The sequence below is a fragment of the Falco cherrug genome, chromosome 17, assembly GCF_023634085.1.
Source record: "Falco cherrug isolate bFalChe1 chromosome 17, bFalChe1.pri, whole genome shotgun sequence".
In the NCBI taxonomy this organism is placed as follows: domain Eukaryota; kingdom Metazoa; phylum Chordata; class Aves; order Falconiformes; family Falconidae; genus Falco; species Falco cherrug.
Window position 1 is genome coordinate 5,917,090 of NC_073713.1, and position 12,552 is coordinate 5,929,641.

The following is a 12,552-nucleotide window of genomic DNA, read 5'->3' on the forward strand; positions in this document are numbered from 1 at the left end:
TTTGGAGTGTGAAATGATGAGAAACAAGGCGCCTGGGGTCAATATCTCTTATGGTTAGAAACACTCCTGCTTTTCCTTTTCCTTCCCACTCCTGCAGTTCCTGCCTCTTGGGTCACGGTCCAGAGCCAGGTGTTTATTGCTCCTCTGCTTTTTTCCGGGTGAGGACCTCTGCTCCGGTACCATCCACCCATGCGCCCACGGCCTCAATTTTGTTCCAGAAAGGGCTTTTTCCAAGGGGACAAAAAAAATAATCCCTATTTAATCTCCAGGAGAGCATTCCTCCTTGCTGTGCTGCTGCAGCCCCTCAGCAGGGCTTGCTGGAGCAGGATATTTTCTACCAAAAATGATGGCGGTGGGGTAGTGTGTTCCTGGACGGAGGTTGCACCATAACCTGTCATTAATATTTACTGCTTGCTGGCCCCTTTCCCGCTGCCTCTCCAATATTAACTGCGGCAGGAAGAATGGGTGGCCGAGCGTGCCGGGTGATTTCTTTTCCCTGTTACCATCCCGCTGGGTGCGAAGCAAACCCACGACCCCGGTCCAGAGGTAGCGGGGAGGTGCTGAGCCGGGGGATGCTCCTCTGTTCCCACTGGAGAATCATTCACCCACCTATCCGTGGTGGCTGGTGCTATTTATTAACTGCCGTTTGCGTCAGGGGAAGGTGCTGCGGACCTGATAGGGGGTGCTGAGTGCATTTGTAAAGGGCAGGATCTGGCCCCTGAGGTTTTTTCCACGTGGTGGAGCTGGGGAAGCAAAGGGCTCAAGCTGCAACTGCGGGTTGCGTTATATTTTTTTAAAAGCTGATTTCAGGGCAGGGATTTGTGCCGGGGTAGCTGAGGACAAGTGTTCCCTTGGCTGGTCCCCAAGCCCTTGCTCGCAGCGTGGGGACCCCTGTTCCCACCTCGCCGGAGGGGCTGGAGCACCCCCCGAAGGGCCGTGGGCTGGTTTGGGGCTCAGGTTGGAGCAGTGATGGTTAAACAAAGCTACTGCTGCTCCCTGGCCTCACGGTCGGTCCCTTGCTCCGGGTGTAAATGCGATCCCTGGATGCTGGGGGCTTCTCCTGCTGCAAAACCCACGGGAGAGGAGCGCGTGGCTCCCCAAATCCCCACGAATAACCCCAAAAGCATGTCGGGGAGGGGGGGGGGGGCTTAGCTGAAATCGGGGCACCACAGCCTTTTTGGGGGGTGATGGGGAAGTGAGTGGAAAAATGAATCCCAGCATTTTCCGCTGGATAAGCAGCATCTGGGGAACATCCCAGAGCCCCGCGGCCCCTGTGTGTGTGTGTGTGTCCCAGGCTTCATGTTTCCCTCTTTCCAGGCGGTTCGGGAGCCGCTCCCCGCGGTGAGGGGCTGGGGGCCGCCCCGGTGTCGCCCCCCGGGGCCGGGGGAGGCGGGCAGGGCCGGGCCGGGGCGGGACCGGGCCGGGGCGGGGAGCGGCGGCCCCGCGGGGCGGTGAAAAGGAGCCGCGGGGGCAGCGGCAGCTCCGCCGCCCGTCATGAGGGCAGCGCTCGCCCCCGGCGTCCGCCTGCTCCGCGCCCTCCCCCGGGACAGCCGGTGAGCGGGAGGGGGGCGGCGGAGCACCGGGATGGGGGCAGGCACTGGGATGGGGGTACCGGGGCACCGGGAGGGGGCCGGCACCGGGCTGGGGGCACCGGACTTGGGGTACCGGGGCACCGCGCCTGGGGACAGGCACCGGGCTGGGGGCACCGGGGCACCGGGCTGGGGGCACCGGACTCGGGGCCGGCACCGGGCTGGGGGCACCGGGGCACCGGACCTGGGGTACCGGGGCACCGCGCTTGGGACAGGCACCGGGCTGGGGGCACCGGGACCCGGCGATGGGGGGCAGGCACCGGGGTGCGGGCAGCGGCACCGGGATGGGGACGGGCACCGGGATAGGAACTGGCTCTGGACCAGGGGACCGGCACAGGGATGGGGGCAAGCTCTGCCCCGGGGTCAGTCGCCCGGGGACCGGCACGGGGATGGGGACCGGCTGTGCACCGGGGTCACTTGCCCGGGAACCAGCCCTGGACTAGACCAGCAGCGGGATGGGGACCAGCCCTGGGGTGGGGACCGGCTCTGCACTGGGGTCATTCACCCGGGGACCAGCACCAGGATGTGCCCTAGACCCAGGGACAGGCACCGGGCTGGGGACTGGCTCAGCACTGGGGTCACTTGCCCCGGGACTGACACTGGGATGTGCCCCGGACCCAGGGACTGGCACTGGGGTGGGGACCAGCACTGGAGCAGGGTTCCCTTGCCCCAAGGAACCAACACTGGGCGGGGGGTCACTTGCCCAGGGACCAGCACCAGAATGGGGACTGGCCCTGGACCAGTGGCCACTCGCCCGGGGACAAGCATCGCCCCTTGGGCTCTGGGTCCTCCCTGAGATGGGACCCGGTGCAGCACGGGCAGCGATCCTGGGGGCTGGGCATGGCCCGGAGCTGGAGCCCCCCTCGCAGGGCCGGAGGGCACCGAGCCCCACGCAGCCACTGCGGGGCTGCAGGGGGATGCGCGGGGACCCCGAGATGGGCAGCAGCACGCGCTGAGCCTCAAACTGTCCCTCCCGCATGTGCCAGGCCCTTGCCTTCAAATTTCGGTGGGATGTGGCCAACACGGAGATAACGCTGGTTCCCCTCCTTTTCAGCGAGGTGACAAGCTCGCTGCTGGTTTGATTTTATTTAATGTATTTATTTTTTGAAAGCCTGTTGCCAAACAACCCCCGTGCTTTTCCATCAGCAGTAATTTTCCCTGCCAGAACACATGGGGTAAAAAAAAAAAAAACCAACCCCAAGCATTCGGCCCAGTCGGGTACCGCACATGGAGTTTCTCTTCCCCTTCCTCGCTGTGGCCTCTCTGCTCCCCTCTGGTCAGCCCTGCAGCCAGCAGCGGTGATTTTGGTGGGGTTTGTTTATTTTTTGGGAGTGGGAACCAGCAATTTTTCAGCTGCTGTGCAGTCTCGAAGCTGCCCTGGATTTGCAGGGTGCCTGTACTTGCTGCTGTTTAGTAAATCGAAACTGTGAAGAGGAGAAGAGGGGTAGGCTGGGTTAAAACTGAAAAAAAACCAACCAACCCACAATGTTTTTTTTTTTTCTTCTAAACTTCAGTAACCCGTGACACTTCTCGGTGCCGCAGCTGCCCCTGACCACTCAAATCCACTGCACTATCGTAAAACCCTCTGCAAAACCCTCCCTAAATGCAGGATGAGACCCCTTGGAGATGTTCATCCCGCTCTGGAGGACGCTGCATCTTATTTTGGATTCTCCAGGCTTTATCCATCAGCTTTCCTGGCAGCAGCATGCCCATCCCTGAGCCCAGACCCTTTTCCACCCCACCCACCCCCAGTTGTTTTTTTTTTCCCAGTTTGTCTTAATAATCAGCAATGGGAATGATGATGAATCAGCTGCGATCTGGTGCCCTGTTTCCACTGTGACGCCGGGAAGGTGCTTGCTCACCCCCCCGGTTTGCTGGGACAGCTGCTTGGGGAAGGGGAAATGCTGATGAGCACTCTCCCCAAAGCTCAGCTGATCTTTTTAAGCCACATCCTTAGCAATTTTTGGCGAGGAATGTGCGTGGTCGCCTCCCTACAGGCTTGCCTGAGCCGGTTCAGCTCACCGGTCCGGCAGCAGAGTCCCCGTTTGGTGCTGAGAGAATATTTTGTTGGGGAAACAAGCAGAAACGACCCCATTTTTCCCCTTTTCCCATGTGTTTCTCAGACCCCCACAGGTTAAATGGCACCGGAGCTGCATGTGTGCATCCTAAAGTCACATCTGCATCCGGAGTGGCTTCAACCTGGCACGGCGGTGGCTCTCGCCGCCTTTACCTGATAGTTTTCTTCAAGAAGCATGAATTTTGGGGTTGGGGAAAGAAGAGCACGGCTATCGCTGAGGCTGGAGATAGCCGAGACATCCCTGCCAGGCTGGGCTTTGCTAGCTGGGATGGTGACAGGCCCCCCCACCCCGTCCCCATCCTTGCCCCCCTACCCCTGACCTCTCTACTGGCTTTATCCTGCAGCTATCGGGGACTGACGCTGGTGCTGACCTTCCTCTGCTACACCAGCTACCACCTCTCCCGAAAACCCATCAGCATCGTCAAGGTTAGCTCCAGCCTCGCACCCCCCACACCTGCGGGGAGAGAGGACACGGGGGGTCCTTGAGCATCCCGCTTTCACCCCTTCCCTCCCCCCGCAGAGCCAGCTGCACCCCAATTGCTCAGCCTTGGGTCCGAACCCCCGCAATGACTCCAACAGCACCACGTGGTGCAGCTGGGCACCCTTCGGTAAGGCTAAGCCCCCCCCCCCATCACCCCAAAACTGACCCCCATGGCAGCAGAGATGGGCTCCCCCCCATGCCCTTAGCCAGGTCGTGGCCAGAGATTTTGGCAGGGGGCCGGCTGCTCGTTAGGCAGCCGGAGGTAATTAAGTGGCACGCCTCTGCCCGGTGCTCCCGGGCCGAAGGGCAGCAGCGGGTGGTGAAACCGGGGCTGGGATGGGAGCGGGTCCCAATGCCGATGGCACCCGGCCATGCTCCGAGAGCCGCCCCCCGGGAAGGAGGGTTTTGGGGACAGGGGACGAAGACGGGGGTCAGGCTGACGTGGCCCCCATATTTCTTTTCCAGATGGGGACAACTACAAGGAGCTTTTTGGGGCGCTGGATAATGCCTTCCTGGTGGCCTATGCCATCGGGATGTTTATCAGGTACCCAAGTCCTTTGCAACCCTTTCCCTCCACACACCAGTATGCACCAGTTTACCAGGAATGCTAATGGGAAAGGAGCTGGGCACTGGGATCCACTTGGGATTCAGGCACTAGCTCAGTGCGGTAACACACGTTGGTGGCATCACCCGTGACAGCTCCTGGCTGCGCTCTTCCCTCTCTCCCCAGTGGCATTTTCGGGGAGCGCCTCCCCCTGCGCTACTACCTGTCGGGGGGGATGGTGCTGAGTGGGCTCTTCACCGCACTCTTTGGTCTCGGCTACTTCTGGGACATCCACGTCCTCTGGTACTTCATCCTCGTGCAGGTGCGTCCGCGCTGGAGGATGCTCTGGCTCTGGATTTTACCACCATGGCCTCATCCAGGGGTTTTTTGGTGGCTTTTGGGGACAAGAGTGGCCCAGTTCCCGAGCAGGGGAATGCGAGGCATTTCCACTCCCTGCAAAACCTGGTTGCACGTGGCGTGGGTGCCGAAACCACCGAGTGTGCCTGTCCCGATAAGCAGGGCGGGCAGGCGGTTTGGCAACACCAGCCGCTCCCAATTTAGCCACGGGAAGGATCCAAATGGCTCCAGATTGCCCCAGCAGGAAAAAAAACCAACCCAAACTGGGTGTTTTCTTGACAGTTTTGGGATGGGGGTGGCTATTTTTGAGCCCAAAATGGCATGGGGGGCTGTGTGGATCGAGTCCATGCCGTGCCAGGTGCCCGACGGCACCGCGTGGTGCTGCCTGTCTCTTGCCAGGTCTGCAACGGGCTGGTGCAGACGACGGGCTGGCCCTCCGTCGTGGCATGCGTCGGAAACTGGTTTGGGAAAGGAAAGTGAGTGTTTCTCCGGCATGTCCCACCCCGGTCCTGGTCCCTGCCAGCCCCGGCAGCCGCCCTGGCGATACTGACCCTGGCTCTGTCCCCTCCAGGAGAGGTTTGATCATGGGCATCTGGAACTCCCACACGTCCGTCGGCAACATCTTAGGGTCACTCATCGCTGGCGTTTGGGTTTCGTCTGCCTGGGGCCTGTCCTTCATCGTGCCTGGCATCATCATCGCCGCCGTGGGCATCGTCTGCTTCTTCTTCCTGGTGGAGTGTGAGTGGCATCATCTGGGGCACCGCAGGTGACTGGTGTCACACTGATATCAGCAGGGCCACAATTTTTCACCTTACTCGTCTCCAAGTGTCTTTGGCAACCCCAAATACTGACTGCCAGCTTGTGGCAAGCAGGGATGTGGACCATGACCACCACGGGGATGCTCAGCATCCTTTGGGGTCATCCAGGCAGGCTCAGCCCCTGTGCTGGTTGCTCCTCTCAGCCTGTCTTTCTTAGAAACATTTGCGAAGCCCTTTGGGATTTTACTGGGGGTTTTCACTGCTGGGAAGCGAGTACCTGGAGATGCTGCCCAGCTCTGGGGGTTCCCAGCCCCACGTTTCTCCTCTGCAGTGTCAGATGCTGGAGGGAGAGCAGGTGGACCAGGGCTGGTCCAGGCTCTCACGGGATCTCCTTTCTCCCTGCAGATCCCGAGGACGTTGGCTGCAGTCCACCTCTGCATCATGTGAGTTGAATCGATTTCCAGTGGGCTTGTCCTGGGTGGGGTGGTCGCTCTTTACAGTGAAACAACCAGGGCATCAGGTCATAACATCAGAAATCAGAGCGATGTTCAGTTGTCACAGAGGATGCTCGTTGCTATTCTGGTGTAAGCATCCCCCGGGTCACATTCTGGCAGCAAACTGGATGTTTCAGCTCCTTCCAGCAATGAGAGCCACGTCTCCTGCTCTTGGCTTGCTTTTAGATGGCCTCCAACGAGGAGGATGCTGGAGGAGTGACCACCAATGCGAAGGATCCCGAAGCGGTCACGTCCAACGAGGGGCCGCTGAGCATCTCCGGCCAGAGCACTGCGGAGTGCTCCGACAGCCCCAAGGAGCCAGCTGAGGAGCCCGAAGCCATCAGCTTCCTCGGGGCGCTCCGGATACCCGTGAGTCGCAGGATGCCTCTGGCATCGTGATGGGGATGGAGGAAAGAGCAAAACCAGGGCAGCTCACCCCATCAGTGGGGTGCCCACAGGGCAGAAAACTGGGGGGAAAACCCACCCTCTGGAGGAAGCTGGGAGGAGGAGGAGGCTCTGATGTCTTCTCCTTTCCTCCCAGGGTGTGGTGGAGTTCTCCCTTTGCCTGCTCTTTGCCAAGCTGGTGAGCTACACCTTCCTGTACTGGCTGCCCCTCTACATCGTGAACGTGGGTGAGTTTTTGGGGGTGGTGAGGCAGGAGCAAGCCTGCCCAGGGGAGCATCTCCTCACCCCTCTTCTCTCCCTCGCAGCTCATTTTGGTGCCAAGGAAGCTGGGGACCTGTCCACCCTCTTCGACGCTGGGGGCATTTTAGGTTTGTCACATACCTGGGCAGAGGGGGTGGATCGGGATTGATTTGGGGACAATCCTGGCCTTGACTGAAAATCCCCTCCACAGGTAGGTAGCACAATCCTTTTCCCTGGAGCACCATGGTGAGGTTTACTCGGCATTCATAGCACTCAGTAGGCAGCAAAACCCCCTTGCTTTTATTTTGCCATCCACGTGACCATCACAACACCTTTCCTCGGGTCTCGCTTGCTCAGGCTCTCCTTTTTCTTAGATTAATAATACATTTTACAAGCGTGGAGGAGAGCAGAGCTGCATGCAAGTGTAGGGAAACCATCTGCAGTGAGAAAGTGGTAGGGATAAATCAAAGCTCTTCACTCTGATATTATTATATTTAGCCTTGGGGGCATTTTGCTCAAAAGTTGGGGGATGAAAGAGCACCACGGTGCAGCTTCCCATTGGATTTTGGGCTCAGCTAGGGCAAAGCTTTGCTGCTGCATGGTGGCGTGACTGACACCTGCGACTTCTTCTTGCAGGGGGGATCTTTGCTGGCCTCATCTCTGACTACACCGGCGGCAGAGCCACCACGTGCTGCGTGATGCTCATCGTCGCTGCTCCCATGGTGCGTTGTCACATAGGGAAAAACCTCAGTCACGAGGGTTTCCTCTCCTCCAGCTCCTTTGAGTCACGGCTGCCTTCTTCTTCCCAAGCACCCGGGATAAGCTGGTCACGCGCTCGGCCGAGATGAGAGCTGGGGGATCGATCCACGTGCCCAGATGTTCCCAGGGTGGATGTGCAGATCGGGGGGCTGGGAGGGGATTGTAGAGTCTTTGACAGCTAAAAAGAAACCCCATTATGGTTTTTTTTCCCCTCCATCCTGCCATAGCCCTGCTCTGTCTTAAAGCCTTGGGGGTTCCACTGAGCTGGTCCAGCTTGGTCCCTTTGCTTTGCATCCCAAAAGCCCCCGTGCCGATGGCCTCATGCTCCACCGGCGCTTGGCTGGGCCGTCCTTCCCGAGCACCTGCAAGGCGCTCGTTTGGCTTTGCCGCCACAAAAAGGCGGCTAATTAGCTGTAATCCAAGCCTGGCTGGCGCTGGCTTGTGAGCCTCTCCCCTCCGAAGAGGCTGGCGCATGCTGAAAAGCAGAGGGGCTGCGTCACCTCCCCGTCCCCCCGCAGTGCCGGCAGGCGAGTTCCCGTCTGCCTTCAGCCGGCGAGGAGGCGTGTGAGCCTCGCTGGGCCATAAATCGCGGCAGCACCTCTGTTCGCCGGCTGCCAGGTATTTCATCTGGCAGGCAGACGGCGGGACGCAGAGCCAAGGGCACGCTCAGCTCCCCATCCCGGCTGGGGCTCTCCTGTCCCGACGCTGCGTAGCGGCAGGAGCCTGCCAAGCTTGGCGCCCGTGATAATTCAAGTCCCCACCTTCTCCATCCTGTCCCCAGGGTGCTGCTGCAAGGAAAACGCTTGGGAAAACAGCTGGAATAACCATGACTGGTTAATCTCGTGTCTCTTTTCCAGCTGTTTCTGTATAACCACATCGGCCAGAACGGCATCGGCACGTCGATAGGTAAGGAGCTCCCCAGCGCCTGTCGCTGAAGGGGCGGTGGGACACGCTGCGGACTCACTTGCCTTTATTTCTCCTCTGGAGCTGAGCTCCCGGTCCAGGATCTGGGAGAGGGTGGCGCTGGATGAGTCTTTGCTGCCCGCGGGGTGGGATGTCTGGGGGAAAACAGAGATGGACGGGAGGTGGATGTGTGGAACAGCAATGGCCACACATGGGCCGGGGATGATGGCCCCAACGTCCTGCTGTTCCTTGCACTTAAAAGATTTAATCTCTTCCTGGGTATCTCGGCGGCTGGCATGTTCCTCACAGCGATGCTGATAGTCTGCGGTGCCCTGGTGAACGGACCCTATGCTCTCATCACGACAGCAGTTTCGGCAGATTTGGTAAGAGGCACACCTCAGACCCTGGCACGCCGCTCTTGCACACCCACAAGCGGCTCCCTTTCTTCCCAGAGGGATGTTTGCTTCCATTTCTGCATTTTAGCTGTTTCCCAATGCCTCTGGAGCCCAGCGGAGAAGGGCAGGGCTCTCACACCTCGTGCTGCGGTTCACACCCTCCTTTAAACACAGCCTTTTGTCCCATTACCTTGGCTGTGTGACTCTACTTCAGCCCTGCTGCACCTCCCTCGGAGCACAGAGTGGGAAAATTTGCTGGGAAACCTGGGATGGCTGCTCGCTGTTGGCGATCCAGGTTTTACCGGGGTTTGGCTGCGGGCAGCGTCCGAGTTCGGATCTTTTTGCCCACAGCTGGGTCTGATACATGGGAATTGCCGCCCGGGGTGTGAACGGCCTCACACTAGGACTTGCCAGCTGTGGCCCCCGAGGTTGTTTTTCTTTTTGATATTTTACTCCTCCATCCCTGCAGGGAACCCACGAGTCTCTCAAAGGCAATGCCAAAGCCCTTTCCACTGTCACGGCCATCATTGATGGCACAGGATCCATAGGTATGTATGCCTGGGGGATGCAGAGCGCTGATTTCCCCCTGTGCTGGGGGGGGTCCTGGTCCCCTCTCCCCCCCCCAAACAGGGCATCGCCTAATGTGGCTCATGTCCCCTCACAGGTGCTGCGCTGGGGCCGCTGCTCGCAGGAATCATCTCTCCCACGGGCTGGAATAACGTCTTCTACATGCTGATAGCAGCCGATGTCTTGGCTTGCCTGGTAGGTTGCTCCTCGCTGGGACTTGTTTTGCTCCCCTGGATATTCAAGGGCTCCCTTTTAGCTGCCCGCTCGCCCCTGGAGGGCAGGGATGGTCCCTGGGAACAGCCAGGTACTGGGCATATTGCAAAGCCCCGTATGCTCTCCAGACCTTTGCCTCCATTCATTTGGCTTTTTCCAATGACCTCCTCTGTTCATGGTTGTAGCTCACGCGCTCTTCCCTTGCAAAAGCCTTAAAATTTCCCTCCTGGTGGTGGAAATGCTCACGCTGGGGCTGATGGCTTTGCAGTCTCCGGTGGCTGCAGACCCGTCAGCCCCACAAGGATACCCCCCCCTCTTTCCCTCTGCAGCTCCTCACTCGTGTGGTGGTCAAAGAAGTCCGTGGGTGGTGTGGCTACATGGTGAGGAAGAGAGGGTACGTACGTACCACCCCAGGGTGGCCTCTGGTCCCACAGTGCCAAAACACGGCATCGATGCTGCTCTGGAAAGACGTGTGTTATCCCTTGCTGTCACTGCTGCATCACTGCACGGGCATCACGTCAGGCGTCGCGAGGCCGGCTGCCTGATGTCTTACTCCTGTGGGCACAGAGAGACATTTCCACCTCGAGCCAGGGCAGCACCCAGGGGATTTTAGCCACCTGAGCCTCGAGAAACTCCCTTGGTGCTAAAGACGCCATCCTTGTATCTTTGTAGCTCTAGCGTGCAGCTCACAGAGTCAGTGCTGGATGGGAAGTAGCTCAGTGTGAGTATCTCCGCTTGAGCCCCAAGGATTAAATGCAAATGCAAGCCTGATTCGCCCTGATTTCGAGTTTCGCTTGGCAGGCTCAGCCTAGACACAGCCTCTCCAGTGAAAATTTAAAGGCTGAGATCAAGCTTGGGAATCAAAGGATGAAATTGCAATGGCCGAGGAAGAGTGTGGACGGGCGGGTGGGCGGCGCATCCTTGCCTTCAGCTGACTCACGAGATGCTAGCCCAGATACCCAATCGATTGGCATTGATTAATGCACCTAAAATGGCCAAATTTATAGGCTGACTTGCCCCCTGTGCTAATGAGCTTGATTAACACAGAGTCTGGGCTCACTAATCAAATCCACGGCCAAATCACTGCAGTGAGGGTATAAATAATCTCCAAATCAGCACTGGCCCGACTCCCATCGCACCGAAGTCCCCTCCCCTGCGAGCGCTGAGGGGTGAGGGGCCACAGGCAGTCCCGGTGGTGGGGGTGCCAGACCTCCCGCGAACGTTTGGTCCTTTATGTCTTGTGTTTGCAGGTGAAAGAACAATAGTCTGGGCCTTGCACTGCGGTAAGTGCAGCCCAAACCTCCTTCCCCGGCCGCCCGCGGAGGGCTGTGGGGCTCCGCTCTCTTGTGCCGGGGCTGGTTGGGGCAAGGACTGTCCTGGCTGGGTTGGCACCATCCTGCCGCCGTATACACCAAAAATCTGGCTGTTTTGTGCTGGGGAAGCAGCTGGTTTGGGGAATGGAGCTTTGGGAATGCGTTGTCTCCTCAGCAGCTTGCAAAGAGGAGGCGCAAAGGCTGGGGGTATCTTGGGTGATATTTCAGCTTTGACCAGACCAAAACCGGTGGCCAGTTCTCCTCTTGGCGCCTGCTTCCCCTCTGGGCTTGTGGTGCAGATGGGGCTGAGCTTTTCCAGCAGAGACGCTTCCCTTTCCATCGCTCCGGCAGCGCTGCGGCACCATCACCCATCGCAGCACCATCACCCACCCTGACACCTCTGACCGCCGCCTGCCGCGCTCAGCCCCTCGCTTCTCTCCTTTGCAGGTTTAAGGAGTTTTGAGGTGCCCCCCGCGAGCCGCCCCGAGCCGAGAGGCCCGGAGGGAGGAGAGGGGCCGGGGCACGCCGGGAATGGGTTCGCCTGGGCAGAGCCAAGGCACGGCTCAGGCTCGGCCCCGCGGGCTCGCACTGCCAGTGTGGGTTTGCTTCGGAGGGAGGCAGCGGCCAGGAGCAGTCCAAGGGCCCCCACTGACCGGTTTTCTGGGCTGATTCTTTGCCCTTGGCCATTTTATTAATAAAAACATGCAAAACTGGTGTTGCTACTCCATGCCACTTCCTGGTGGGGCTCGGCCAGGGGTGGTGATCGCACCCCTCTCCTTGCTTTTGTCCACGGGCAGCCTCTTGTTCCTGAGCCTGCCCCATCCTGGCACTTGGTATTTCACAATACTGGTCAGGAGGAGGGTGCCGAAGCACTTAAAGCACTGCCTCACCACCAAAGCACCAATTCTTTTAAGTAATGAGCATCCCCAGGCTTTCCACTGAGCCCAGATTAGGCTGGTTTTACTCCTCGTCTCATCCCGCTGCAAAAAACCAAACCCAAACAGCATTCTTCCCAATTATTATATTTCCTAATTCATACCATTTAGCTGCAAAAGGAGAACCCGCAGCCGTGTATCAGCCCCCACAGCAACCAGCTGCTCACACACTGTGGCCGCTCCGGGTCCAGCTGATGGTCTTCGTTAGATGCCGCGTAATTAGGAGCCCCCAGGAGGTTCAACTGGCGCCGCTGGCCTGTCAGCCACGCAGGCTCCCCGGGGAAGAGTTGGGTCTCGGAGGCCCCGGCAGCATCACTTGATTAAGGCTGGGGCCAGCTGTGCAGCCAGCTGTGTGCTGACGGCAGGGGCCCCGACTTTGATGTGCGAGGCGCTGGGGCGCACGGGGCGTTGACGAGCTGCGGGGTGTGTTTCCCAGCCTGCTCGCCATCCAGGGATTGCACCCGGGCCGGCTCCGGCTCTCCGCCCCGGGGAGAGCAGTACCAGGGGCCAGGGGCTGTGTTT

The 12,552-nt window shown here is 59.3% G+C and overlaps 1 protein-coding gene across 7 annotated transcripts; it reads left to right on the forward strand.

Annotated features, from left to right (window-relative positions):
- The first annotated feature begins 1,433 nt into the window (after nucleotides 1-1,433).
- SLC37A2 (solute carrier family 37 member 2) lies at nucleotides 1,434-11,809 on the forward strand. Of its 7 annotated transcripts, XM_055728625.1 has the most exons (20): nucleotides 1,434-1,553; nucleotides 4,011-4,092; nucleotides 4,187-4,274; nucleotides 4,613-4,691; nucleotides 4,878-5,013; nucleotides 5,448-5,524; nucleotides 5,620-5,786; nucleotides 6,212-6,249; nucleotides 6,487-6,669; nucleotides 6,842-6,932; nucleotides 7,011-7,073; nucleotides 7,582-7,667; nucleotides 8,562-8,610; nucleotides 8,917-8,990; nucleotides 9,472-9,550; nucleotides 9,667-9,764; nucleotides 10,112-10,176; nucleotides 10,455-10,503; nucleotides 11,033-11,065; nucleotides 11,543-11,809. In XM_055728625.1, exons 1-18 carry the CDS (start codon nucleotides 1,495-1,497, stop codon nucleotides 10,495-10,497), a joined length of 1,557 nt encoding a protein of 518 aa, XP_055584600.1. In that variant the 5' UTR covers nucleotides 1,434-1,494; the 3' UTR covers nucleotides 10,498-10,503; nucleotides 11,033-11,065; nucleotides 11,543-11,809. The 7 variants fall into 7 exon arrangements, 5 of the variants coding, with proteins under 5 accessions (XP_055584600.1, XP_055584601.1, XP_055584599.1 ...); XR_008735457.1 differs by having other exon boundaries at nucleotides 10,112-10,503; XM_055728626.1 differs by lacking the exon at nucleotides 11,033-11,065.
- The last annotated feature ends 743 nt before the right edge of the window (nucleotides 11,810-12,552 follow it).

What these genes read in the sequence shown, in the direction of transcription:
- SLC37A2 (XM_055728625.1), top strand. Translation starts at nt 1,495, where the DNA reads ATGAGGGCAGCGCTCGCCCCCGGCGTCCGCCTGCTCCGCGCCCTCCCC. An exon ending in GCCATCGGGATGTTTATCAG is followed by an intron (nt 4,692 to 4,877) that starts GTACCCAAGTCC and finishes CTCTCTCCCCAG; the next exon opens with TGGCATTTTCGGGGAGCGCC. An exon ending in CGGCATCGGCACGTCGATAG is followed by an intron (nt 8,611 to 8,916) that starts GTAAGGAGCTCC and finishes TGTTCCTCACAG; the next exon opens with CGATGCTGATAGTCTGCGGT.